At 37.3% G+C, this 23,844-nt stretch overlaps 1 protein-coding gene across 6 annotated transcripts in view; it reads right to left on the bottom strand.

Moving 5' to 3' along the window:
- grid2ipb (glutamate receptor, ionotropic, delta 2 (Grid2) interacting protein, b) overlaps positions 1-23,826 on the bottom strand; it is a 35,881-nt gene extending 12,055 nt beyond the window's left edge. For 2 of the 6 annotated variants that reach the window (XM_051124470.1, XM_051124468.1), the window contains exons 1-10: positions 22,313-23,026; positions 21,391-21,644; positions 19,611-19,943; positions 19,374-19,528; positions 11,251-11,520; positions 6,653-6,738; positions 5,762-5,831; positions 2,889-3,182; positions 1,316-1,467; positions 1,110-1,235 (exon numbers count right to left, since the gene is read on the bottom strand). In XM_051124470.1, coding sequence (XP_050980427.1) covers positions 1,110-1,235; positions 1,316-1,467; positions 2,889-3,182; positions 5,762-5,831; positions 6,653-6,738; positions 11,251-11,520; positions 19,374-19,528; positions 19,611-19,943; positions 21,391-21,644; positions 22,313-22,397 — 1,825 coding nt within the window. In that variant the 5' untranslated portion in view covers positions 22,398-23,026. Of the gene's footprint in view, positions 1-1,109; positions 1,236-1,315; positions 1,468-2,888; positions 3,183-5,761; positions 5,832-6,652; positions 6,739-11,250; positions 11,521-14,890; positions 15,044-19,373; positions 19,529-19,610; positions 19,944-21,390; positions 21,645-22,312; positions 23,027-23,683 lie in introns of those variants that run through there. The other 4 variants (XM_051124469.1, XM_051124467.1, XM_051124472.1 and 1 more) reach the window with 4 other exon arrangements.
- Positions 23,827-23,844: the final 18 nt, after the last annotated feature.

Raw genomic sequence — 23,844 nt, forward strand, 5'->3', positions numbered from 1 at the left:
GGCGAAGTCTCCCTCCCTTATTTCAGGAATCGAGGGTTACACAAGTAACAAAAACGTTCTCTTTTAGTCTGTCACTTTTGACGTCACCTCAGTGACCGAAAAATTGTGTCTCTCTGCCCAGATTCCCAATTCATTGGTCACAGCTGTTATGTTAAAACTGACCAACTGAAAGGGAATGAGGGTTATACAAGTAACCGAGATGTTCCCTTTCAGTGGGTCACTTTCAATGTCATGTCAGTGACCGACAAATTGGGTCTCTCTGGCGAAGCCTCCGTTCCCTCCTTCAGGGAACGAGGGTTACACAAGTAACCAAGATGTTCTATATTGTACTATGAGCAGGATCCAAAATGAACAATCATCAAGTGTCAAATGAGTATAGAAATTGATTTTGGCAAAGTAAATAAATAAATAGATTACACTACCATTCAAAAGACTGAGGTCAACATTTTTTTTGTTAGAAATTGATACTTTGATTCAGAAAAAAATGTATTGACTTATCTAAAAGTGACAATAAAGATTTTTATAATATTACAAAAGATTTTTAAAATGATTTTTTAATAAACATATAGATATTTCAAATTAAACATGTTCTTTTGAACTTTCTATTGGCCAAAGAATCCTAAAAAAGTATCAGTTTCCACAAAAATATTAAGCAGCACAAATGTTTTCAACATCGCTAATAGTAAGTTTCTTTCATATTAGAATCATTTCTAAAGGACCAGTTGACACTAAAGACTAGAGTAATGGCAGCTGAAAATGCATATTTGCCATCACAAGAATTAAACACTTTTAAAAAACTATATTAAAATAGAAATGATTATGGAAGTTATTTATAATATAAATAGTTATTTTAAATTGTAATAATATTCCCCATTTTATGATTTTTACTGTTTTTGAGCAAAAAAAAGCAACATTGGTGAGCATTAGAGACTTTTTTTCAAAAATATGAAAGAAAAAAAAAATCTTAGCAAATCCAAAACTTCTGAGTTTATTGTAGTGTATACATATATTTGTATGTGTATACATGTTTTTATGTTTAGAGAAAAGTTAATTTTGAACCCTGCTTTTTAATCTAAATCCAAAACACTGACTGGTGAAAAATGACATACCCATTCCCAGGTGAGTGCCGATAATGCAGTCGTCTGAGCTTCTCTCTCTCACAGTGTTTTTGTGAGAGGTACCTGACACTCGCATGGAGCTGCTCCGTCTGTGGGTTTCTGGACCTATCTCTGGTTCTGCGGTAATAAACATGCACAGTCAGAATGCAATCAGGACAGAAAACCACTGACATCCACAAAGTAACCTCACAGCTAACCTGCACTCTTGAAGCCCAGGAAGCGGGCGATCTTGGTCTTGCAGTGTTCCTGTTCCTCGTAGGTCAGCAGCTGGTAAATGAACTGCCAAATCAGCTGCTTGGCTGGAGTGTCCAGCACTGGAAACACATCTACAATGAGTGTGTCCACATTCCTGTTTACATGCAACAGAGGGAGCCATATTAGAAATAATTGGGCTGCTCTCTCAGCAAGCAGTCGTGCCAGCGAGCGTTATTTATTAATTTTGGAAGAACCCACAGATTGTTCCTGATTATGAGCATCTATTTGTGCTTGAGGCTGAAGCTATTTTTGAATGCTTTTCATATTTGCCTTGCTGCTGCCAAGCGTCTGAAAATCCCTCACTGTGGGAACAGTATGCTATGATATTTGTAATCATATGGCAGGATGGCTACAGTCTATAAGTGTTAATTAGCTCTGTTGCCTATAATTGGCTAACACATTTCTAACTTGTATGTTTTTCTGTCAAACATTGCATTGGTCACTTAAGTCATGACTATAAAATACCATTTTATCTTTAATTAAAAGAAATGCATTCTACAGATCAAAAGTTTGGAATAATTAGCATGTTTTGATGTTTTTCGAAAGAATTTTCTTATGCTCACCAAGGTTGCAATTATTTGATTAAAAAGAGAGACAAATCTTAATATTGTGAAATATTGTTACAATTTAAAGTAACTGATTTCGATTTGAATATATATTAAAATATAATTTATTCCTGTTATGGCAAAGTTGAATTTTCAGCAGCCATTACTCCAGTCTTCAGTGTCACATGATCCTTTAGAAATTGTTTCAATATGCTTATTTTGGTGCTCAGTTATTATTATTGGTAGTCAATTATCAATGAAGATTCTTATAATATTAGAAGGATTTTTGAAGGATTGTGTAACACTGAAGACTTAGACACTAAATACATACATATAAATATATAGGCCTATATATTTCTACATCAAATAAATGCAGTCTTAGTGAACATAAGAGTCTTTGACAACATAAAAAAATCTATATATACATTACTAAATTGAATTATTTCAAACTCTTGATCTGCACTGTAAAAAAACTATTTCTTGAGTCATCTTAAAATAATTTGTTACCTGGCTGCCTTTAAAATTTTAAATTCAGTTAACTCAAAAAAGTTTAGTTAGCTTGAAATGTTAAGTTGTAATAAGTGACAACTTGTTTCAACTTAAAATTTTAAGGCAGTTGGGTAAGAAGCCCAGCTTTTGCATTTAACAAACAACGTTTTTAGTTTAGTTAACTTAAATATTTAAGTTATGACTTAGTACCATTTGACATTTTAAGTTGACTAAACTTTTTTGAGTTGACTGTGTGTTTTTGTTTTTTACAGTGTATATGCTGTTGGTACGGTCCAATTTGAGACCCAAACAATTCAGACCACCAAATCTATTCACTAATCACAAGCAAGCTGAGAGCCACATATACAACTCATGTTTGTTTTGATAAGACATTACTCAATCTATGTACTGCCAACCTTAACTAACATAACACTAAGTCATGTGTCCTCTCCCACTCAGCCATGATGTATTTTGACCTGACCTGTGCTGGAAGAAGGTCTCCAGAGCTTTGCAAATGGTATATCTTTCTTGTAGGGTGAGGAGGTGTTCAAGTTGCTGGCTGAAGGTTCGGCCCTGCACGCGGATACTGGGAGGCAAGATCTCTGCCACCCACTGCAGGGAGCTGAGGGCCGGGGAACGTGAGCGGGGGATGGTGGGGGTCTCCTCCGGCTCTGAATCTGAGAGCGGATAGTCTACAGGGCCCTCTTCCACCACGAGAGTGGGCATGGCACCACTGCCCTGCAGCATGGACACCACCTTCTCATGGGAACAGTTCCTAAATGTACATAGAATAGAATTAATGGAGAAGTTCATTAATGGAAAAATTTACAGATAATGTACTCACACCCTTGTCATCCAAAATGTTTATGTATTTCTCTCTTCAGTCATAAAGAAATTATGTTTTTGAAGAAAACATTTCAGGATTTCTCTCCAAAAATTCCCATCTCATTTTTTCCTCCAACTTCAAAAATCGTCCTACATAGCTGTTTTACCATTTTTTGTAAAGGGCGTTTGACCCTCTTTGCATGTTCACTTTGTAAACACTGGGTCGGTACTTCTGCAGCGATGAAGGATGATTTTGAAGTTGGAGGAGAAAATGAGATGGGAGTTTTTCAACATACCCTAACTGTCATAAACCGGAATACACAGAGTTCACACAGAGCTAGACAAGGCGAGCGTTAAATGTTAAAAAGTATATAAATTGTCCATTATTTTTAGAAAGTAACCAATCATTTTGCTAGATAAGACCCTTCTTCCTCGGCTGGGATCAATTAGAGCCCTTTGAAGCTGCATAACATAACTTGTTTACAACTGAAGAAAGAAAGACATGAACATCTTGAATGACAAGGTAAATACATTATCTATAAATTTTTGTTCTGGAAGTGTACTACTCCTTTAATGTGTAATATAATATAAAATAATATAATATAATAATATATGGCAAAGTGGGGTGCAAATACAGTGCCCTCCATAAATATTGGCACCCTTGCTAATTATGACTAAAGGCGGCTGTGAAAATAAATCTGCATTGTTTATCTTTTTGATCTTTAAATAAAAAAATTAACAAAATTTTAACCTTTCATTGAACTAAAACTATTAAAAGAGGAGAGGGAATTTCTTATTATGAAATAAATGTTTTTCACCAGTGCATGTTGGCCACAATTATTGGCACCCCTAGAAATTCTTATTAGTAAAATCTCTCTGAAGTATATTCCCATTTATATGTACATTTCTTTAGCACACCAGGGTGACTAAAAGCATGAAATTGTCCAGCCATGACTTGGATTATAAATATGAGGAACACAAAGGCCACATTCCCTTAATCATCTGTCGAAAGGAGTAAAAACTGAACAATATAGTCCTGATGTGCAGAACAAGATTGCTGAGATTCGCAAAATAGAAAGTGGCTGTAAGAAAATAGCTAAAGCACTGAAAATCCTCATTTCCAACCTTCAGGGCAATAATTAAGAAGTTCCAGTCAACTAAAGATGTTACAAATCTGTCTGAAAGAGGACGTTTGACTACAGTATATCATCCTAATGCATGATAAGGAGAAAAGTTTGAGTGGCCAAAGACTCTCCAAGGATCACAGCTAGAGATGCAGAGATTAGTTGAGTCTTGGGGTCAGAAAGCCTAAAAAATATATCCAACAGCCCCTACATCATCACATGTTGTTCGGGAGGGTTTCAAGAAAAATCTTCCTCGCTCATCCAACAACAAACTCCAGCATATTCAGCTGTCAGACACGACTGGAATTTTAAACGGGACTTGCTTCTATGGTTAGATGAAACAAAAAGAGAGCTTTTTGGCAGCAAACCCAGCAGATGGGTTTGGTGCAAACAGGGATCAAAAGCACCCCATGCCTTCGGGTAAATATACTGCTGGATCTTTAATGTTGTGAGCCTATTTTCCTGCCATAAGTCCTGGACCATCTTGTTCAGATACATGGCATCATGGATTCTGTCAAATACCAACAGATAAAAAATCTAAACCTGACTGCCTCTGTTAGGCAGAACTCAGAGCTGTTATCTTGAGAAAAGGATGTTGCAATAATTGGGTGCCAATAATTGCGGCCAACGTGAACTAGAGAAAAACATTTATTTCATAATGAGATTTTTCACCACTTTCTATTGTTTTACTTCAATGATAGGTTACAATTCTGTGAATATTTTTAATGAAAGATCAAAAGGATAAATGCTGCAGATTTACTTTCACAGCCACCTTTGCTCATATTTACCAAGGGTGCAATATTATTGGAGGGTATTGTAGCATGTTCTCCTAAATAGCACTTATAAATAAATGTACAGTTAGTGGAATCTTTATTGATATAATTCTATGCTTGTCAGTCCCCCGGAGGCAGTATGAAGTAAATTGCTGTGCTCCTGAGAGTAACTACACAGCCAAGAAACAGCTAAATCATAGCCGGAGGAAACTGATTTACATTTTGGCCTAAACAAACAAACTGTAAAAGCTGGTGGTCTGTTAAGTAGCAGCGGAATAATATAAATGCATAATATTAATATAGTGAAACTAATAATAGCTTGTTCCAACCTAATTACCATTTGAACGCATCACCACATTGTTAACTCTTAAAATAACTCCCTTCAAATCAGCATACAACAGTCACACAAATTACTAAAAGTCACTTTAAATACAAATCTAAAATAAATCTTCTATGTAAATAAAATCATTAGGTTAAATTGCTACACATTAAGTTAACTTGATTACATGTTTCTGCGAAATCTGAAAAAAAAAAGATATGTTTATGTTTAGATATGTTTATCACAGTATATACTGTAATATCACCGATATGCAGCTTTTAAATCATCACAGCATAACAAAAAATAAACACACCTCATGTCTAGGCCATTGAGGAACAATATGCGGTCTCCTGGTTTAAGGCCACACGCCTCAGCTGGACTACCTGTAATGGGAAAACATGGGTTTGAGGCTGAGAATGAAACCTCGAACACTTGTAGTAAATACAGTTTAGGCCAAACCCATAGACAATCCTTCAGTGAATCTTGCTGATTTGTAATACTGCTGTCCTTTGTGATCGGTTGTGATTAAAACACTACAAGATACCCTGTCGTAGGTCTGAACAGGAATGTAATAATTTTTTTCATCACGATGCTAGACTCCTACTTGTTTTTATAAGCAGCCCCACACGGGTGGCTGAGTCAGTGTTAACTAGCCTCAGCACAGGCCTGCAGTGGGCGAATATCGTCATACAGACGCTCACACACTTACCGCCCTCTCTCCACTCAGAACGTTCAATCATGTAGACTTCAATACAAATGTACCCAAAGCTTGCTCATTAGCACAACAGCCCACTCCTTCCTTTTTCACAATGCACCAAAAAAACACTCCATTCCCCACTCCAAACAAACCACTGACCCCAGCTGTGCTTTCCATGTGTCATTTTATTACAGCCGCCTCTGTAGCCTACAGCAAATGTGACCCTCAACGTGGCACAAACAAAACACAGCCGTGTCCTGGAAGATGGTGATTTATATAAGGAAAGCATATTTACTTGATCAATGGCTGTTGGCAAAAATATGACAGCAAAAATTAATTTCTAGCACTAGATCTGTATGCTAGGTGGCAGGATGTATAATTCTCAGATCTGGATCCTTCAGAAAAGGAAAAGCCTGACTCACCTGAGAGTCAGTGCTGTTTTTCCTCTGATTAATGATGAAAGATTGCAAGTGCTTATGGGTAGGTGTCACAATCATTCATACACACCTGACATTACTGAGTCGATCCACACAGGAGCATGACCTCTCAGAGTAAACCCAAAACTCTTCTTACCCCTATACACACGGATGGTTCTGTGGAGGAAGCAAGAGAGGCATTACTGACTGTAGGTATGTTAAATACTCACATAATATTCAGTACTTGTATTCAAAATTAGATTTATTTAAAAATTTTTTAAAGAAAATGACTTGTGCTCGTCTGCCCAAAACATCCTGCCATAGTAAGCAGGGCATAGTTAGGGTGCAGTTGCTAAGGCGTTCTGAGTGATTTTTTGCATGTTGCATGTGTGGTTACTTGCTGGCCCATGTCAAAATAGCAGTTACCATGGTGTTGCTTTACAGTTGCTAAGGTGGTGTATGTGGCTGCTAGGGATTTGCTGGATTGTTCTGGATGGTTACTTATTGGCCCAGGTCAAAACACTAGTTTTGTGTTGTTTTGCTGTTGCTAGGGTGTTCTGGGTGGTTGCTAAGGCTTTGCTGTTATGTTCTTGTTGGTTACTTACTGGCCCAGGTCAAAAAGTTGTCATGGTGTTTACTATGGTTATTTACTGGTTCAGGTCAAAACACTTTTTGTGGTGTTGTTTTGTGGTTGCTATGGTGTTCTGGGTGGTTGCTAGGGCTTTGCTAGGGTGTTCTTGTTGAATACTAACTGGCCCAGGTCAAAAAGTTGTCATGGTGTTGCTTTGCAGTTTCTAGGGTGTTCTGGGTGGTTGCTAGGGTGTTCTGGGGTATTTACTATGGTTATATAACCATGTACGCTTTGCAGGTGCTAGGGTGTTGTAGGTGGCTGCTAGGGCTTTTTTAGGATGTTCTTGTTAGTTACTTACTGGCCCAAGCCAAAAAGTTGTCAAGGTGTTGCTTTGCAGTTTCTAGGGTGTTCTGGGTGGTTGTTAGGGCTTTGCTGGGGTATTTACTATGGTTACTTACTGGCTCAGGCCAAAACACTTGTTGTGGTATTGTTTTGCAGTTGCTTGGGTGTTCTGGGTGGTTGCTAGGGCTTTGTTAGGGTGTTCTTGTTGGTCATTTACTGGCCCAGGGCAAAAATTTGTCATGGTGTTGCTTTGCAATGTTTAGGGTGTTCTGGGTGGTTGCTATGGTTGTACTGGGGTGTTCTGTACCCTGTTAACAAAAACAGCAACTGCAAACTGCAAAGCAACACCATGACAACTTTTTGACCTGGGCTAGTAAATAAGCTGGGGTATTCTGGGTGATTACTTGTTGGCCCAGGTCAAAACAGTTGTCATGATGTTACTTTGCAGTTTCTAGAGTGATCCCTGTTGTTGCTAGGGCTTTGTAGGGGTATTCTGGATGTTTACTTATTGGCCCAGGTCAAAACACTTGTTATGTGTTGTTTTGGGGTTGCTAGAGATTTGCTGAGGTGTTGTGGGTGTTTACATACTGGCCCAGGTCAAAAAGTTGTCATGGTGTTGCTTTGCAGTTTCTAGGTTCTTCTGAGTGCTTGCTAGGGCATTGCTGGGGTGTTCTGCATGGTTGCTATGTGCCTCAAAAGGGCAGTTTCCAAGGTGTTGCTATGCAGTTGCTAAGGTGTTCTGAGTAATTTTTTTGCATGTTGTGGTTGCTTGCTGGCCCATGTCAAAATAGAAGTTGTCATCATGGTGTTGCTTTGCAGTTGCTAAGGTGCTGTAGGTGGCTGCTAGAGCTTTGCTGGGTTGTGCTGGATGATTACTTATTGGCCCAGGTCAAAAAAACTTGTTATGTATTGTTCTAGGGTGTTCTGGGTGGTTGCTAGGGATTTGTTATGGTGTTCTAGGAAAAAACTTGTTATGTATTGTTCTGGGGTTTCTAGGGTGTTCTATGCAGTTTCTAGGGTTTTGCTGGGGTATTTACTATGGTTTCTTACTGGCTCAGGTCAAAAACTTGTTGTGGTGTTGCTTTGTGGTTTCTGAGTGTTGTAAATGGCTGCTGTGTCTTTGCTGGGTTGTTCTGGATGGTTACTTATTGGCCCAGGTCAAAACAGTTGTCATGGTGTTGCATTACAGTTTCTAGGGTGTTCTCAGTGCTTGTTAGGACTTTGCTGGGGTATTTTGGGTGATTACTTATTGGCCTAGGTTAAAACATTTGTTGTGCATTGTTTTATGGTTGCTAGGCTGTTCTGGGTGGTTGTTAGGGCTTTGCTGGGGTGTTCTTGGTGGTTACTTACTGGCCCAGGTCAAAAAGTTGTCATGGTGTTGTTTTGCAGTGCTAGGGTTTTACTGGGGTATTTTAGGTGGTGTCTAAGGTTTTTGCTGTGTTGTGGTTGCTAAGGTGGTGTATGTAGCTGCTAGGGCTTTGCTGGGTTGTTCTGGCTGGTTACTTATTGGCCTAGGTCAAAACACTTGTTATGTGTTGTTTTGGGGTTGCTAGGGTGGTTGATAGGGCTTTGCTAGAGTGTTCTGGCGAAAATTTGTCACGGTGTTGTGTTGCAGGTTTTTTTTTTTTTTTTTTTGCTTTTGCGTTGCTGCCGTATTTACTATGGTTACCTACTGTTGTGATGTTTTGCAGTTTCTAGGTTGTTATAAGTGATTGCTGGGCTTTGCTGGGGTATTCTGAGTGGTTACTTACTGGCCCAGGTTGAAACATTTGTTATGCGTGCATTGTTTTGGGTGTTTGCTAGGGCTTTGCTGGGTTGTTCTTGGCGGTTACTTACTGGCCCAGGTCAAAAAGTAATCACGGTGTTGTTCTGTAGTCGCTAGGGTGCTCTGAATTGTTGCTAGAGTATTGCCAAGTTGTTCTGCATGGCTGCTAGGTGATTGTTTACTGGTTTAAGTTAAAAGAGCAGTTTCCAAGGTGCTGCTATGCAGGTGCTAAGGTGTTCTGAGTGATTTTTGCATGTTGCTAAAGTGTTCTGTGTGGTTGCTTTCTGGCCCATGTCAAAATAGCAGTTGTCTACACGGTGTTGCTTTGCAGTTGCTAAGGTGTCGTAGGTGGGTTGTTCTGGATAGTTACTTATTGGCCCAGGTTAAAAACTGGTTATGTGTTGTTTTGGGGTTGCTAGGGTGTTCTAGGCAGTTGCTAGGGCATTCCCGGGGGTGTTCTGCATCATTGGTAGGTGGTTGCTTACTGGCTCAACTCAAAAGAGCAGTTTCCAAGGTGTTGCTTTGTGGTTGCTAAGGTGTTCTAGGTGGTTGCTAGGGAATTGTTGAAATGTGCTAGTTTGCTGGTAGGTGACTGTTTACTGGTCCAGTGCTCAATGTGGTTACTTGGTGGCTTAGTCAAAAGAGTAGATGCCAAGTTGTTACTTTGCAATTGCTAAGGTATTCTGGGTGGCTGCTATTGCATTGCTGAGGTGTTATGTGTGATTCCTAGGTGGTTGTTTAGGTTGCCAAGGTGTTGTTTTCCTGTTGCTAATGTGTACTAGATGGTTGTTAGGGTGTTGCTAGGGTGTGGTCAGAACTGGCCAAGGTCTTTATGGTGTTTAGGTCCTTTGACATGGTCCACCAATTCCTCCCAAACAAGATTTTATGGGATTTTTAAAGAGTTTTATAATGCACCATGAAAAAAAATGTGTAAAAATAATAGCACAGATATCCCCAGCAAATGCAATATGCTGCAATATGCTGTCAAACAACTTATTCACAAAAACTCTGCTAAATAAAACAGCTAAATAAAGCACCACTTGAAAAGCTATTTAAAAAGAAGAATCAAGATTTCCCTGCTTCTTAGAGAAAACCTATGACATATCATTAGAGTATAGCTAGCCTTAGCGGTTGCTGTGGCAACACCTCAAGGCGACACTGGAACCGTTGAGTAAACAGAGATAGGGGAAAGCAGTAGAAACATTCGCTTCTTGTCGCAGTGCCATTTTATATAAGGTGGGCCACCAGAACCAAACACTGATGGCGGATTAGAAAGGAGATGACAGATAAACAAAGACATGTTTAAAAAAAAAAACCCCAGAAAACTCTGAATGGAGATTACATAAGGACTGAGCCAAGGAAGCATTATTTATTGAAGAGCAGCAGTTTATCAGATGAGGAATACAGTCTACGGGGTATCAGCACATCATATTCACTCTTACTGTAATATTTAATAACCTAAACACTCTGGATAATACTTCCCCAGTAATATTTTAGATATCACTTTCAATTCAAAAATAAAGAATATTGATACATTGTAATGACATCGAAATATATAGAAAGCAATGAGCAAATTTAAAACCAAAAACAAGAGGATCTGCTTCTGTTCTGGCTCAAATTCTGATAAGCAGCTTCATGGCTTGAATATGACATGATGGCAATCTTCCCTTCAGGTTAAGTCACGATTGTAACGATTAAAATTGTCTGATAAGCTGATTATATATCCCAATATGAAAAGTGCTCGTGATGTAGAGAGTGCATGTGTGTGTGTAAGCAGGGAAAGCATGAGGCATAGAAACAAACACAACTCAATAGTGCTTCTCTCGCCCACCCACACACAAAATCTCCCACATATCACACAGTGTTCTAAGCATCTGAGGAAGATTCCTGCAGTGTTTTGGGATTAAATTGTCCTTTTAAACCAGCATGGGAAATAAAAAACTACTTTTATCTTAAATTTAATAATAGGACAAGGAAAGTAACACTTATGAAAAAGGTGTATGATACGTACCTCTGGTTGGCTCCAGTGACATAGTGGCTGGGAATCATGGTGGTGCTCTTCCTAAGGCCACGCTCGGGTTGTGCCGGGTCATCGCCTGTATCTCTGGGCACAGAACTGGCCCGTTTCGAGCCTTGAGGACGCTCGTGGTGGTCTTGACTTCGGCTTCGCCTAAGCCTGTTTTGGGGCTCGCCCAGGCTCTTGCTACGGCACATGCGGTTGATGAGACTCTGAGAAACGGCCTCGTCGAAGCGCTGCCGATGCTTCTTGGGAATGAAGATCCTGGCAAACATGGTCACAGGAAGGCAACAGAGAAAAAATGTTTAAATCAGCTACGATTAGGCATTATCAAAAAGACTTTTAAAGGTTGCCAGTTCAGTTAAGCCAGTCTTAGTTTTCCCCTCTCATGGATTCCATCACGACTTCAAGTGAAGGTGCTTCAGCCGCATTCATTCAACTGTGAGATTCAAAATCCATGAAAATATTCAGTCGTGATGGAGGGAGAACGAGGAAAGGAGCCAAGCAAGCAAAGTAATGAAGTCAATCCCGATCTTTCATGGAAGCTGTGAGGACCTCCAACATGTAGCAGCCTCTCTGAGTGCTGTCTTCATCTGAAACTCCCACTCCAGAAGCTCTGGTACAGATACCAGAATCCAGCAATAGCAAAGGTGTGGGAGTACATCACACTACCGCCTCTCTCTCTCTCTCTCTCTTTCTCTTGCTCTCTCCCTCTCTCTTTCCCCATTCTCTTTTTGCTGCTCCTGATGTTCCATGCTCTCTGGGAAGAGCATCAAATCTTAGATGCAACAGAGAAAATTCAAAACTCGTAGCGTGACATTTAAAATATAATTGGAAGGATTCAGCACATACTGAATTTAGTGAAAGATTTGAAGTGGGAAAAAATGGCTAGACAAAAACGTTCGGGAAAAACATTTAGCAGACAGGTGACAAATACAGTTTTAACTCTGATAACTTCACCTTTATAAGATTCTGAATAGAAATAAGGCCAAGTTTGTCACATTTATGCAACGTTGGCGGATACGGAAAAGCCTGTTATGCCACCCACTAGGGAACCAGAAAAAGACCCCGACTGAAAAACCTCAGCAAATGTAACCTTAGTAACCTCGACAAGTGGAACGTCAACGCAATTCTGTCTGCTTTGTTCTCTGAAGGTGATGTACCGACATTAGCTTTTAAAATAATTCCATGTGTTTATCGAATAAAAAGCACATTCATTTTCTGAGTCACGGCATAAATTCTCCTGATTTTTGTAGGTGCGAATTCATGTAATCAGGCTAATGGATTATGAACACAAACTAAACGTGAGTAATTTTCTTTTCTATGTCAGACATTATTTTAATTCTAAACACATCAGAGTTCGGTTCAGAAAGGGGATTATCTATAGTGATCTATACTCTATCTAGTATATTCACCCTCACAAATGTCTATTTGAGGTCAAAAGTTTACACCCCCCTTTCAGAAACATTAAAAATTTTAATTATTTTACCAAAATAAGAGGGATCATACAAAATGCATGTTGTTGTTTATTTAGTACTGACCTAAATAGGATATTTCACATAAAAGACGTTTACATATAGTCCACAATAGAAAATAATAGTTGAATTTATAAAAATGACCCGGTTGAAAAGTTTACATCCCCTTGATTCGTACTACTGTGTTGTTACCTGAATGATCCACAGCTGTGTTTTTTTGTTTAGTGATAGTTGTTCATGAGTCCCTTGTTTGTCCTGAACAGTTAAACTGCCCGCTGTTCTTCAGAAAAATCCTTTAGGTCCCACAAATTTGTTGGATTTCCACCATTTTTTGTGTATTTGAAACCTTTCCAGCAATGACTGTATGATTTTGAGATCCACCTTTTCATACTGAGGACAACTGAGGGACTCATATGCAACTATTACAGAAGGTTCAAACGCTCACAGATGCTCCAGAAGAAAACACGTTGCATTAAGAGCCGGGGGGTGAAAACTTTTTGAATTCAAAGTTCAGGGTAAATTGAACTTATTTTGTCTTCTGGGAAACATGTAACTATCTTCTGTAGCCTCTGAAGAGCAGGACTAAATGAAAAAATATGATATTTAGGCGAAATGAGAAAAATGTACACATTTCCATTCTGTTCAAAAGTTTTCACCCCTGACTCTTAATACATGTTTTTTTCCTTCTGGATCATTAGCTAACGTTTGAACCTTCTGTAATAGTTGCATATGAGTCCCTCAGTTGTCCTCAGTGTGAAAAGATGGACCTCAAAATCGTACAGTCATTTTTGGAAAAGGTTCAAATACACAAAAATGCTGGAAAACCAAAGAATTTGTGGGACCTGAAGGATTTTACTGAAGTACAGCAGGCAGTTTATCTGTTCAGGACAAACAAGGGACTCATGAAGAACTATCACTAAACAAAAAAAACACAGCTGTGAATCATTCAGGTAACAACACCGAATCAAGAGGATGTAAACTTTTGAACCGGGTCGTTTTTATAAATTCAACTATTATTTTTTCTTGTGGAATATATGTAAAAATATTTTATGTTGAATATCTTATTCAGGTCAGTACTAAATAAACAATAACATGCATTTTGTATGATCCCTCTTATTTTTAAAGATTCTGAAAGAGGGATGTAAACTTTTGACCTCAACTGTACATATTATTTGGGATGACACGATGACAGTAAAGGATGACAAAATTTCATTTTGGGTAGAACATATCACTTTAAGTAAAACATACACTTTTTTTTTAATTTCTTGACTTCATAGCTTTTATAAACACAATCTCTATCATTCTGAAGGACACTAACACTCTGCACATAGACACTATGTAATCGTAACCTGGAAATATGATTTCAAATTATACAGTTTCACAACATCGTTTTTCTCTCCCCATTGCCTGGATGACAGCATCGACAAAAACACACCATTAGACAATTCTAGAGTGCAGAGTTGCCTCAGGTTCACATTAATATGGAGGCACATAGAGAGACACAGTGACTTCATTGCGTGGCCAAATGGCTGCAGTTCCAGACAGCAGACAAGAAAAAAATAAAGTATTAAAAGCCCTAAGAGGCCACTAGAGTACAAACTTTAGCTACCTAGAGTACTAAAGCATTACTGTGAGTATTATAAATGACAGCATACACCACAGCACATTAACATTTATTGTGCTTTTCAGAAAATGTGGATGGAACTACTATTGGCAGACTATATTTGCATTTGTAATGTGAAATTTATTTCAGGAGGTCAGACGGTAACATGCTTAGCCTAATTTAAAAAAAAAAAAAAAAAAAAAAAAAAAAAAAAAAACTTGACACTTGATTGGGAAATTTTAGGGGTAGGTAATGTGCAAGGATGTACCTTTTCACTTATTTCAAAAACATTTTAAAAATCTTACCAACCCCAAACTTTTCAACAGCTGTTTATCTCTAAAATATCACTGCCTAACTGACACAACATGCCTGATTTAGCAGCTATCCTAAATGAACGCAAACTATCTGAACACAAACCATGTTAAAAAGTTAAAATCTTAGACGTGTAAAACAGTGCTTATGACAGAGACAAACTGAATCAACATATCAATGATTTTCTTACTGAAGAGACATATTCCACAATGTATGATATTAAAGTTGAATGAAAAGTACTCACCCAAAGCAACTCATCTTTTGGTTTCTCATGACTCAGAAGAAGATGAAAGTGAAGTGGCTACTTAAGAGATATATTCAGAAAAATGATTGTCACTTTGACCCTGAGGGACGTAATTTAACAGCCTCTAAGCCATCAAGAACCATTGACTACAACTGTCTAGAGACCGCTGCCTCTCTACAGTGACCTCCAGAAGATCAGCACTGAATAATGAGCAGAAAATCCATGAGATTCACAAAGAGAGAGAGAGAGATCATGGATTGGCAGAAAGTAAGACATGCGTATCTAATATAGTGAGACAAGGCTGATTAATTTATATAGTGAGGATTAAATGAGACTAGTGATATTATTTTACCAATTCATGATTTAATTGGGTAAGACAGGTTAGGATAGGATATAAGCTACTGTTTATAGTTTAAAAAAACAGGGGGCAATTGATGCTAAAAAGACATCATACTGACAGGAAACATTGACGTCAAAAAAACAAGTCAGCTATGCAAATCAAACTGACATCAAAAACTTGACTTGACATTGATTTGATGTAAATTGAACGTCAAACATATTGGCCTACATACACACTGAACCAATTTCAGTGTGGGATTTATTTCCTATTTTCACAAAACCACCACTGGAAGAAATTGCTGTCCAAACTGAATTTAAAATGACTTCACAGCATCTTAATCAAGTCTAGACTAATATTTGACATCAAATTGATATCAAAGTGCCCATATGAAAAACGCATTTGGCTTACTACCTTTCAAAAGTTTGGAGAAATGAAAAATAAATACTTTTATTCAGCAGGGATAGACTAAATTGATCAAAAGTGACAGTAAAAACTTTAGACTCTACAGTAGATTTCTACAGTATCTCGAATACATGCTGCTCTTTTAAAATTTCTATTTTTCCAAGAATCCTAAAAAAATGTACTAAGATTTCACAGAAGCACTAAGCAGCAAAACAATCTAACAATATTTCACAATATTACACTTTTTACTGTATTCATGATCAAATAAATGCTACTTTGGTGAGCACAAAAAACATTAAAATCTTACCGAACGCAAACTTTTCAATGGTGTAGTGTATATCATTTTAAAATGTGTCTGAAATATCTTTCTCTCTTCAACGCATTCAGTTTCTTGATGAATAACGAACTTGTGATAACATTTCTAATTGAAGATGGCAAAATAGACACTCACACCTTAAACTGAACAACTATGGCTTGCCATGTGGCCTAAATAAGGGATTTCTAGAAATGATGACGATTGTGCCGAGATACGTCTTTAGTGCCAACTAAAAGAGCATATCTCAACTGAATTGGGAACTGGCTAATGTCCCAGTAGGCCAACGCAAACTGAATCTACCCAGAGTGGCTTAAATCTGTCCTAGATAATATTCAAATGTACTAGATCAAAAAAGATTGACTAATAGATACTTAGTACCAACAGTTCAATACCCATGGTTAATTTCACAAGTTCCATGTGTCATATTCTTATATTCCAGTTCAACTACAGCATATTTAGCATTACACAGTACATCACAAGGAACTCAAGATCCCCAAGCTGCTGAACACATGGTGACATCCCCATTCACCACCCTTCAGCAGATATCTCTCTAAAGAGGATTATACAGTGACAAAGGTTATTATCTCATAATACAAAGGAACAGCACCTACTGCACGGAGGGAATAGCTTGTCTCCATTTAGCAAACACAATATTGAACACTATATATAACCTTAATGATGTTCTTTCTTTGATAAACTGGGGAAAGCTGCCTTGCTAAATGCAACCTAGGTAAGTAGGTGAAAATGTAACATGCAGTACATTTCTCTTGCACACCAAACACCTTTATCAGACAAAATCTAATATACTAGCAGTGTTGGGAAGGTTACTTTGGAAATGTAATAGGTTACAGATTACCCTATTTAAAATGTAATAAGTAGTGCACCTATTTCAATTACTTTACTAACGTAATGTAAATGATTACATTTGATTACTTTTCTAAATTTTAGCAAATGTTTTCAACTGTTAATCATTTTGAAACAATTAAAGCAGACAGGGTTAACCTTACTGTAATTACTCTCACACTTTCAAAATCCTTCAATTAAGATTATAAATATTAAAGCACAGCCACCATATGTGACCCTGGACCACAAAACCAGTCATAAGGGTCAATTTTTCCAAATAAATAAGCTTTCCATTGATGTGTGGTTTGTTAGGATAGGACAATATTTGGCCGAGATACAACTATTTGAAAGTCCGGAATCCGAGGATGCAAAAAAATCAAAATACTGAGAAAATCACCTTTAAAGTTATTCAAATAAAGTTCTTAACATGGCATATTACTAATCAAAAATTTAGTTTTTATATATTTACAGTAGGAATTTTACAAAATATCTTAATGGAACATGATCTTTACTTCATATTCAAATAGTAACAACTTAGATATTTGTGTTTGCTAAACTTACCAGATGGGTAAGTAACCCAGCTGCCTTAAAATTTAAAGTTGATTCAACTCAAATATCTAAGTTGTCACTTAGTATAATTTAACATTTCAAGTTGAATAAACATTTTTTGAGTTGACTGAACTTAAAATTTTAAGGCAGCCAGGTTACAAATTTTAAGTTGACTTAACAAATTGTTTTTTACAGTGCAGTCAAAATTTTTTTAATGTTTTTTAAAGAAGTCTCTTCTGCTCACACAGCCTGCATTTGTTCGGACCGGAGTACAGCAAAAACAGTAAAAGTTTGAAATATTTATACTACTGAATATATTTTAAAATATAACTGATTCCTGCGATCAAAGCTAATTTTTTTTTAGCATCATTACATCATTACAGTCTTCAGTGTCACATGATCTTCAGAAATCATTCCAATATTTTTTGGGAAATAAATTTATTTATTAAATAAATAAATATATTTAAAACAACTGAATACATTTTTTTCAGGATTCTTTGAGAAATAGAAAGATGCAAAGATCAGCATTTATCTAAAATAAAAAGCTTGTGCAGCATTAAATAAAATAGAAATTAATACTTTTATTTAGCAAGGATACTTTAAACTGATCAAAAGTGATGATAAAGACATTTATAATGTTACAAAAGATTTCTCTTTTAGATGAATGCTGTTCTTCTGAACTTTCTATTCATGAAAGAAACCTAAAAAAATTCTACCCAGCTGAGAAAACATAATAATAATAATAATAAATGTTTTTTTTGTGCAGCAAATCAGAACATTAGAATGATTTCTGAAGGATCATGTGATTGGAGTAATGTTGCTGAAAATTCACAGGAATAAATTACAGGTATAAATTACATTTTAAAATATATTTAAATAGAAAACAGTTATTTTAAATTGTAAAAATATTTAAAAGGTTTAGTGGTTTTGCTGTACTTCGGATGAAATAAATGCAGGCTTGGTGAGCAGAAGAGACATCTTTAAAAAACATTAAAAATCTTAAACATAAAAAAAACTTTTGACTGGTAGTGTACATAAACCCAAACAGGAAATAAAACAGTTATTGAATAAGCACGAGTCCTATTCTGTGTCCTAAACTCCTGAAGCATTAGTGTCTTGTATTTTAGAGCTGTCATTGCAATTTGGGATTGAAATCAATTAAACAAAATTAAACATTGATTTCTGAAAGATCATGTGATAGAAATAATGTGACTGGAGTAAAAATTTAGCTTTGCCATCTCAGGAATAAATTATATTTTTAAAAATATTCAAACAGAAAGCAGTTGTTTTAAATTGTAATAATATTTTACACTATTACTGTTATTATCATATTTTTGATCACATAAATAGAGCTTTTGTGAGCATTAGAGACTTTCAAACCTGAACTTCTAAATGGTAAAGTATATTATAGTCAAACAACTAATCATGTGAAAACATCTGAAACTAAATCGCTTGTTAGACCATGTAAACTGTCCCACTAAGCATCATTTCCCAAACAGCTTGACAGTGCCCAAAGACAAGCAGACAAATCTATTAACACTAGAATTCTCTGTCTAGCACCGTCTTAAGTTATTGACCCAGTTGGCATTAAGACACAGGCTGGACTGGACAGGAATTTCACTATTAACTGTGCCAGGATACATCAGAGGGATAGCAGATTATCAGTTTACATGGCAGCACCAGATGGAGACACATCTATCAGTGTTCTTATTAGGTCATATCAGTTTATACTGAAAGCCACACTGGGTAATTCTATACCAAACACAGAGAAATGAAAGCGTGTTTGTGTTTACTGCAGATATGTGCATCACAGTGTGACTTTCCAGAACATACATAAGAAGAACAGTAAAAATGTACCAAATTCTATTCATATATTCAGCAAAACCTACACTAAACTGATGCCCCCTGGTGGCCTTCAATCTGTTCTGCATGGCTAAATACAGTAGCTCGAAACATCTGGGTCAGAGTGGCCCTGAGATGGAGGTTAAAAATTAATGAGTGCTGTAGGTGGCAGATGGGGTTGTCATGGATACCTGATGTTTGAGATGAGCTGTTGCTGCTCTTCAGTTGCCAAGATGTCAGGAAGAACGGAAGCAAGCCAGTCCACCTTCCTCTCAGCAGCAAACTGTTTGAGTACAGCAAACAGTTTCTCTTTCACCTCTGGTTCATTCCTCAAAATCTCCTCCACCTGAAACAGGAATGATTCTGATTCACACCTCTTCCGTTTTAAAAATTCATAAACATTCAAAAAGTCTGTCAGATAAACTCACCCTCCTGTTGAATTCCAGAGCCTTGTGTTTGCGGTCCTGACGCATGCCATCTGTGTCTTTCTGAGAGCCCTCTAGACTCCCGCTGCTGCGTTTCTGACGACTGCCCATGCACAGCACACCAAGACGCAGCGTGCGGCCCTGGGAGGCCTTTATCAAAGCGGCTGCCATCTCATGGTGCTTCACTGGGATCCCATTTACCTCCATGACGTAATCGCCAGCTCTGAGACCACTACGACCCGCTGGGGAGCAGGGGGAGCAATCCTCCACCAGCAGGGGGCAGTCTCCCACGATAGTGAAACCGAAGCGACCGTCGGGGCCTGGAGTGATATCCATCTGCAGACAGGCCATAAAATGCAACAGATTGTAAGTACTGTTATAGACAGAACTGAATTAATAGATGCATATGTACTTGTATTCATGTTGGTTTCTGATGGGGTTTTTTTTTGGCCATATGACAGAGAATTTATATTCTATTTGTCGTATTTCTGTTTTGCATAAAACTGAAGAACTGCACCAGGCCAAGTGATGGTTCTTCGGATCTCTGGCAAGCCATTCTTTGTAATCTTCTTTGGTGAGCAAAATATTGTGAAACTTGCATTTTCCAGGCATCACATTTCAGCCCGTTTTTGCAATGTTTCATGGTATCTGTGAAACATTGAGGTACCATCGTAGTAGTGTTCGGTATACCTAGTTACTAAGTAATTAGTTACTGTAATTTAATTACTTTTCCCTTGAAAAAGTAAGGGATTAAGTAAGGGATTACTCTTATTTTTTCTGTAATTTAATTACAGTTATTTCTTATGTAATTGAACTTAATAAATAAATGACAAAGTATATATTTTCATCTAATTTGTTCTAATTTGTAATTGGGTTCTCTTTGTCAGTTTTGTTTATGCAGAAATATAGAAAATTCTAAAGGGTTCACAAACTTTCAAGCAGCACTGTGTGTGTATATATATATATATATATATATATATATATATATATTTTTTTTTTTTTTTTTTTTTTTTGGACAATGCAGTGTTAGTTGAGGTTTTAAAATATCATGTTGTATGACTCTCCAAAAATCAAAATGTTATAAATGTAATATAACAATTCATACATACATTGATTTAAATGCAACTATTCTGTAAAGAAGATGTTTTTTTCTAACAAGTAATTATTAAAGATTATGCCGATCTATTGTTTTTTTTTTCCAAAAATTACATTTCAATGATACTTTTATATATATATATATATATATATATATATATATATGAACTCTAATATAACAATTCATACATTGATTTAAATACACACACACATATATATATATATATATATATATATGTGTGTGTGTGTGTGTATTTAAATCAATGTATGTATGAATTGTTATATTATAGTTTTTAATTATATTTTGATATCATTTAGCTTTTATTTTATCATGTTTCATTTTAATTGTATGTACATTTTTACTAATTTGTATGTAATTTTGTTTTGTGACTTTGTCATTTTTATTAGCCTAGTTTTTTGAATATTACCATTTAGGCTTAATTTATTAATTGTATTTTTTAAGTTCAATTTGGTTCAGTTTTACTTCCAGTTCATAATCTTCGTGCCTCAATTTATACTTGTTTCAGTTAGCAATTTCTCATTTTCGTTTATATACATTTAGATTTCATTTCATTTTCATTTAGTTTTATTTTAATGAACCAATATATTTTAGTTAACACTGATGACACTATGAATAAATAGATACATTCAGAAAAAAAAAAAAAAAAGTTTCATGTCATTGACCCACCTGCTGGATGCGTGAAACTACTCCAATACTGGGCGGGATGTTTCGTTGTGATTGGGCAAGGGCAATGACCTCTTGAGCACTAAGACTAGAAACGTTCTGGCCCTCGATCTCCAACACCTGGTCTCCAGGTTGCAGTCCAGACAGATGAGCACTGCTTCCGTCCTCCACAGTCAGGATGTAGCTGGGCCCATTCCCCCCTATCTGAAAGCCAAACTCCTCCGGCCAGCCCTGGTTGGACGCTGGCATTGTGAGGACTGTAAGAAAGATGGCAAATAAGATGATATGTGGTCTCAAATGGCCAACTGGGCTCCAAATGTTTGATCAGCCTGTTGTAAACAAGCCCTACTTATAAAGAGCAAAATGATCAGGTCTCCTGAGAAAAAAATGGAAAGTTGCTGGGCATCACTGCGGACACATGCTTGAACAGACACTAAAATATGTCAAGCGCCTAAAATATATACACCTAGATGCTAAAATATGTCAGGCTGTGTCAATTTCTGCTGAAGACAAAGTAATGCAGTCTCACATAAAGAGAGCCATACAACCTTTACTAAATACAGAGTCTCAGCTGACACATTAGACCTCCCAGTAACATTGACCTCATTGAAAAGGAACAGAGGCTCCCAAATCATCTGATATCGGAGTACAGATGTGCCTGAACACAGCATCAGCAACATGAGACTCACGTTTGGAGCATAGCAAGTACTTACTAGTGAAACCAGAACACAAAGAGACATTCACACAGCAACATTCTCAATATTGTAATAATGTTTGTGCAAAGACTAAGCATGCAGATTGACAGAAGGTCATTCATCAAAGCCTCCACGCACACCTAAACTGACTTTAAATGTGCTGCTGAAAGTCATGTTAATATTAACACATCATCCTGCAAACACAAAATTCTTGAAGACTAAACACTTACAAAAATCTTTGGGTGGATAGCGAGGACTCGGCTTGTTCTGCCGTAAGGAGTATCTCCCTTTCTTATTCTGGAGGAATTTCTTCATTTTGTCGTAATTCAACAGGTACCAAAAATTCAGAGAGAGCTAAAAGCCTGGTCCACGTCTTCCACGCTGTACGAGATCCTCTTAATGCGCCGCACCACGCTTCAGGGGAAACGCCTTTCGAATGCCCCCCATCGTCATGTGGCACGCAGAGCACTGCCACTTAAAAAAAGGGTGACACTGCATCGAGTGCCAGAGTGATGTTGTCGATGAGTTGACTCTGCATCTCTGGCGAGTCTTGCTAGTCCTGCCTGCAGAGCTCAAATCAAGAAACTGGGACACCTAGCACAGATCCTTAATGATTCTCTCTCCAAAAAGGGTAAAGTGAGGCCCCATTTCTCTATAAATACCTCCTTCCCATACTCTCTCTTCGAGCTGTCTCTCCAAGGGACAAAAAGTAGCCCAGTATCAGCTTGGGGATCCGTCAGGACGATGGTGGATAATTAGAACGTCTGAATGCACTGAAGAGCGCAGTCACACATCTTTGAACAGGAGCAGTGCTATTAAAGCTCTTGCTCTGGATTAGACAGATTAAACGCTGCATCTCGAGATCTCTCGTGCCACATGGCAGGACACATGCTGTCATGCATCCGGGGGGATCCAGAAGGAAGGATTGATTTACTGAGTGAGCTGACATGCAGCTCAGGTGCGAGCGGGGGCTTCCAAAACTAAGGCACGTAATGAAAATGAACATGCCACAGTATAAACACATGACAAAGCATAGTGCGGTTTCACTTTCAAGGTTACAAACTGAATGGGGAAACGGTATAACTACCAGTAAAACGTAATAGACGTATTATGTAAAGGACTGAAGCAAAGACAAGCTATACAGGGCTAACTGAATTATTTAGTGCCAATGCTTGTATCTCCAAACACACTGTTCCTCAATCAACATCTCAATTTACCAATACAACAGTAAACTGGTTGTGTATGTAGAAAAATATTGTATTGCAATAAAACAGGACAGTGAGGAGTCTATGCTCTCTTTATATTTTAAAATGCCAAATTACCTCTGTCTTTTATAATTGCAGAAATAAATTTGACGGAATTCAACATATTACAAAACAGAATTAAATTAGTTGTTACAGTAGAATTCATAGAATTAAAAAAGCATAATCTCCAGCCTTTAATTATTTGTGTTAGTTCCATTTATGTTAAATGATGTTGTGGTCTGGCAACCAAAGGTGCTATAGAAGACTGACTTTAAAAACACACAGAAAACTTTTCACATTCATAAAACTTGTTAACACATAGATTTACAAATGCACGCATATTTTAAAAGAGAATACCTGTATCTTTTGCTCAGTGGAGTATTCTCGAAGGGCTTTTGTGGTATCCCTTTCCTTTGAGGCATCACCACTGTAGTGAATGTGCAGGTCTGTAACATGATAACTGTAAGAGGCAACAGTTAGAAGGCTATGGCAACCCTGAACTGAAAACAAGTGCACTT

Source organism: Labeo rohita, chromosome 12 (assembly GCF_022985175.1).
Source record: "Labeo rohita strain BAU-BD-2019 chromosome 12, IGBB_LRoh.1.0, whole genome shotgun sequence".
Classification (NCBI taxonomy): Eukaryota; Metazoa; Chordata; class Actinopteri; order Cypriniformes; family Cyprinidae; genus Labeo; species Labeo rohita.